The 5412-nt window shown below is 29.8% G+C and overlaps 1 protein-coding gene across 1 annotated transcript in view; it reads right to left on the bottom strand.

The window, feature by feature from the left end:
• The window catches only part of LOC107631472 (homeobox-leucine zipper protein HDG8-like), a 6809-nt gene continuing 1473 nt past the window's right edge, over positions 77 to 5412 (bottom strand). The window contains exons 2-7 of the mRNA XM_016334929.2: positions 2254 to 2355; positions 1978 to 2175; positions 1685 to 1862; positions 1338 to 1600; positions 1149 to 1238; positions 77 to 665 (exon numbers count right to left, since the gene is read on the bottom strand). Of these exons, the coding sequence (XP_016190415.2) occupies positions 288 to 665; positions 1149 to 1238; positions 1338 to 1600; positions 1685 to 1862; positions 1978 to 2175; positions 2254 to 2355 (1209 nt within the window). The 3' untranslated portion in view covers positions 77 to 287. The remainder of the gene's footprint in view (positions 666 to 1148; positions 1239 to 1337; positions 1601 to 1684; positions 1863 to 1977; positions 2176 to 2253; positions 2356 to 5412) is intronic.

Genomic DNA, 5412 nt, shown 5'->3' with positions numbered 1-5412 from the left:
AAATATTTTAAATTATTAATATATTAAAATTAAACTCATAAAATATTATTTTCCGTCATCCATGTGCTAGGGAATTTAAAGAAAGTAATTGATTGCAATTTCTGGTTCCACATTCATCGAACTTGGCAAGCAAATTATAAGTTCAAATGATAGCTGTCAAGAAGTTTAAATGAAAGCCACAAGTACTTGGTTTATTGGCCCAAAATTAAACAACAATAACAGTTAATTAAAAGACGAATTAAACAATGTCCAAAGAAAAAAAGACGAATTAAACCAACTCATTATCATCAGGGACATTTGAAGGCGGCTTTAATTTTCTTGACAGTGGTGGCTGCGAGTCCATTGACAGCATCAACGGTGTTCATGTTGAACTGCCCCACCGCATTTTGGTTACTAACTAGCACCTGTACGGTCACCGTTAGTATGGAGCCACCGTAATGTCTCGATTCTGGAAGCGCACAGCCAAAGAAAGCTCCTCGCGGAGGAGATCCATCTCCGCATATGGTGAAGCCGGAGGGGAGAATAGGCATCGTGGTGGTGTCCTCTCCGTTGATTGCCGCAGTTATTGTGCCAACATCAACCGGAGCATACACCACCACGCTTCCCAAGAAATCCGTGCAGCATTCTTGGAGAAGAAGCGTGTTGTTCTCCGTAGGAATATAAGGCTGCACCACATACATCATCATCATCATCATGGATCATCAATTTAGAATTTATTTTTATTGCTTATTTAGACAATAGTAATAAAAAGGTATCTAGCTAGCCCTAGTTGATATTTATATAGGTGAATGCTATGGTGACTAAAAGGTAGTGTCTATTTATTAAAAAAAAAAGTAAAAATTCAGATGAAGTCGACTTCACGTGAAGTTGACACCTGAAAGCCGTTAGATGAAAATTTAGTTAAATCATTCAACTTATTTAACGGTTCTCAAATATTAACTTCACGTGAAGTCGACTACACATGAGTTTTCACCATTAGAAAATGTTAAAAAATAATATTTAATTTAAAAGATATAACAGTAAATAATTTTTAAAAAATCAAAATTTACTATAAAAAGTAAGTTAGGCAAAATTTATTAACAAAGTTATAGTCACAATAGAATTGACGATTTATATATGAAATAAAAGCCCTAATTGAAAATACGTACCCGAAGAATTGTTGTAAAGTTATCAGAAAAAGTTCCATTTGAGATGCGCTGAATCTGAGTCACTGGATTTCCATGGCACAGAACATCCCACTACAATTTTTGTTCCCAAAGAAAAAAGGATCATTTTGGATGGCTATCAAATAAAAGAAAAGAAAAATTAAAGATTATTATTGTTTAATTTATTATTACCTGTTGTCTAGTTGATGGATCTTTGAAAAAGTTAAAGAGTGCTTGTGGCAAGAGAGGAAGCCAAAGGGAGATAGATGCAGTGACAATCAAGCCCTTAGGCACACCAGCCTCTATACTTCTTCGAATACCAACTCTTACACCATTGTTGTTCTTCCCATATTGCAACTCCATGTTACCTGACATGTCCAGAGACCCACAGAAGAGCTTTACCATCCTCTCAGAAAATTCCATCACGTTCTTTCGTCCTTCAGGTGAAGCAATCACTGTAAAGAAAAAACCACAATTGAAAAATACTTAATTATTCATTAGCTATATATATGTGGATCATCAATTATATATAAACTAACCTCCACTGTCACAACTAGGCATCATGTTCATTGAGGCGAATGCAATTCTCTCGCACATCCTTTCGAGTGTCAGAATCCATCTTTCTGCTCCAAATGCACTGTTGCTACAAACTAGGTCTCTAAAAATCGGATTCGTTTGGATACTGTCACTTATTTCCACATGTTCCACCCAAGTAATCTATGCCAATATTAATTTAATATCATTTTCAAGAGAAGTTTTCATACATAGTATAGCATAAAAAATGTGATAAATTAAATTAATATGATAGTAAGTAATAATAATTAACACTAACGGTGGAATATCCATCGTTCATGTCGTGGATTAAGCATCCAGAGGGAAGCTTCCAAGTGAGGGAATGAAGGAATCTGGAGGAATCAAATGAGACATCTGCTATGATCCATGCACCTACATCAACTTGCACACAGTACCGCAGGAAGAAGAATTCCCGAGATCTAAGTAACGGTGAAAGAATATGTATATCTGCATACATCTGCACCGTCAATATTAATGTTAATTACCTAAAGAGACTTAGGGTTTTAATTCAATGTTTTATATTCTTACTAATTACCAGTTGCAAGGCTCCACTTCGGGTCTGTGGCAAACCGGTGTTGAGTACTTCGATTGTATCTGCTTTTTTAACCATTGTTGGGAAAATGGAAACCCATTTTTCCTATTATTTAACAACAAAAACAAAGGAAAATAAAAATTAATTACAACAATAATTATTTTTTTTAAGTATTACAAAATATGATATTTAAAAACTTTGTCAAGACAATATAAGGCATACAAAATGTTGCGCTCTGATCCTTTCGATCTAATAAAGGAATACGACGCATCATGTAGTATTTAGTTGAACAATAAATACAAAAAAATAAATTTTATCTAAATTTTTCTAAAACAATGGATAAATTATTTTTTATAATATGTTTAATTATCATTAGATGAAATGTATGAATTATCATGGTTAACATTAATTTTTAATTTAAGTTATAAGAATCATTAGAAAATTTTATTTTATAATTATGATGATGAAGAGTAATTACATAAGGCTAAAATTTTCTATTTCAATATTTTCAAGTGTAGAATCGTTTAAAATTTAATTTCAAAGTCAAAATAAAGACAAAAAATAGTGGTGAAATTCCCAAAATGAGAATATATTTTGACATCAGTAACAATTAGTTTATAAGTTATTTGATCTATTTTTGGTCATTATCACTAGAAGTTATTTTAATAATTATTTTTATGTGCATAATATTGTAAAATAAAATCATAGAAGCTTATGATTTATACGTTCAGTCCAGTTGAACAAGTGGTACAATTCCTTCTTCGATATATCTTCAGAGAGATGATCTACAAAAATAGAGAATGACTCATTTTCCAGCCGACATCACGACAATACTCTTCTCAGTTTCAAACTCTAGGATCTCTATTATGCTGCCTAGTTCTACTCCACCCTGTGTTTCCCACCACCTCTTCATTTTTAAGTTTTTACTTTAATTTATATTATGTATGTGATGATAGTTATATAAAGTTTAAAATTTAATTTTATTTGTTAGATTTTAATAATTATAGGAATGGATAAGGGCGGGACGAATACCCACAAGAGCGGGTTAGGATTTAACTTTTTACTATCCGCGAATAGAAGTGAGACGGGTTCGATACAGATTATTGTAGGACGGGACGGGTTAGGTAGGGCAAAATCCCGCCCCTACCCGCCTCATTACTATCCCTAAATGGTGAAAACTCACTTATAGTTATCTTTAGGTTAATAGTTGAGAATTATTAAATAATAAGTTAGTCAAACATATCAAACAATTTAACGATTTTTAACAAGCAACTTTCTATAAAAAGAACTGCATATAAATTTTTATCGTCATTGATATATCAACTTTTGCATAATTTTAATTTTAATTGATGTAGCGATGTTATATTAATTTTAAATGATATTAGTTTTAGAGTAAAGTAACAATTAGATCTTTGAAAATGTTGACCTTGAACTAATTAGTTCTTGAAAAAAAAAGTACCAATTAGGTCTTCCAAAATAGTGACCGGTCTGTAAATAAATAGTACAAAACGAAATAGAATTGTCCATGTATTTCGTTATTTACAGTGGTGCATATCTTGTTACTATCACATGAGCATGAAAACGATTTAATTTTAAACAGTGAAGGATTTATTATCTTTTGAATTTTCATATACTCATTATCTACTATTCTCTATTTATCACATATCCTATAAAAACAAGTGAAATTTTGTTCCAAAAGTTATTATTTATATGACTATCTTTTATATATAGACATGTCATAGTAATTAACAGTATATATAAGTATCACCGTTAAGTTTTAGTTGATAAATTAATAGAAAGATATGATATGTCCACCGTTTACTATCCTGAAGGACTAAATTGGTACTTTTTTTCTTTAAAAATTAATTAGTCTAAAATCAAAATCTTCGAAGACCTAATTGTCACTTTATTCTTAATTTTATTGATGTACTATAATATTATATTATAGCACAAAAAAAATTCAAAGAAATTAAAATATGTATCTGTATTAGATTTTTTTCTATAAGTATTTTCTCCTTATTTGCAGAAAACTATTTAAAAAGTGATATATTACTTATAGACAATACAAGAAAAAATTTATTTAAACCCTACATATAACTCTATACTGTCTGACTCTAGTTACTTTTAAGAATTAAGTACAATTTTAGTTCTTAAGGTATAAATTAAAAATTTTTTTTGTTATAAATTTTTTTTTATATACAAAATATTTCCTAAAGTTTAACTTAGTTTTAAAATCGTCCTTACCTTAAGGACCAAAATTGTATAGAGGAGGCGGCGGAAGTAGAGACAGAAGTAGATTGTGAACAACTTCTTCTTCTTCCCTTCCTCCCTCTCCTTCTTTCCTCCCACTTTGCAAGAGTAGAAATACTCTTTTTATTTTATTTTATAATTTTTTTTGTTATAGGTAATTTGGTCCAAAATTTTAGTATTTAAGTAAAAATGGCTATTTTAAAACTTTGTTTTAAACCTTAGGGACGATTTTGTATGTAAAAAAAAGTTAGAGACAAAAAATTTTTTTAGCCTATACCTTAGAAATTAAAATCGTACTTAATCCTACTTTTAACATTAATATTTAATTGATATTTTTTTAATAAAACACTACGTAGGGATTAGATTCTCTCTAATGAAAAAAAAAATAGATGATGTCGAGTGTTTAATCTCATATTTCATTATTCTCTCTCTCCTATTTATTTTTGATCCCACTTATAAAATTAAAAGTGAGAGATCACACTTTATTCTCTCTAAGTGTTAAAAAAATAGAGAGGATCCATTTTCACGTCCTCTTTGCATTTTGCATATTGTTGTGCTGATAATCCGACATGATGTGTATCACATTCTATCTAATCTAAGTTTTCTTAACATAATTTTAAGAAAAACTATACAAAAATACACTACACTCTTAAATTACTTACATAAATTTTAATATTAGAATAATTATTTGTACACTTAATAAATTAAACATCTAATATATTTATTATTATTCATATTATTTAATATTTTCATTTTCTACGTGTACTTTTTCTAATTATAATTGTAGACAACTCAGTTAACTCTTCTCTAATTCTGATTTTAAAATTCAAAAAATTTAGTTTTGCGCTTGTTCTGTATTCGTATCATACAATCCTAAGTCACAAACCATTCACTACATATGCCCGCCTCTTT

Source organism: Arachis ipaensis, chromosome B03, assembly GCF_000816755.2.
Source record: "Arachis ipaensis cultivar K30076 chromosome B03, Araip1.1, whole genome shotgun sequence".
NCBI lineage: Eukaryota > Viridiplantae > Streptophyta > Magnoliopsida > Fabales > Fabaceae > Arachis > Arachis ipaensis.
This window is presented reverse-complemented; position numbering and strand designations above follow the sequence as displayed.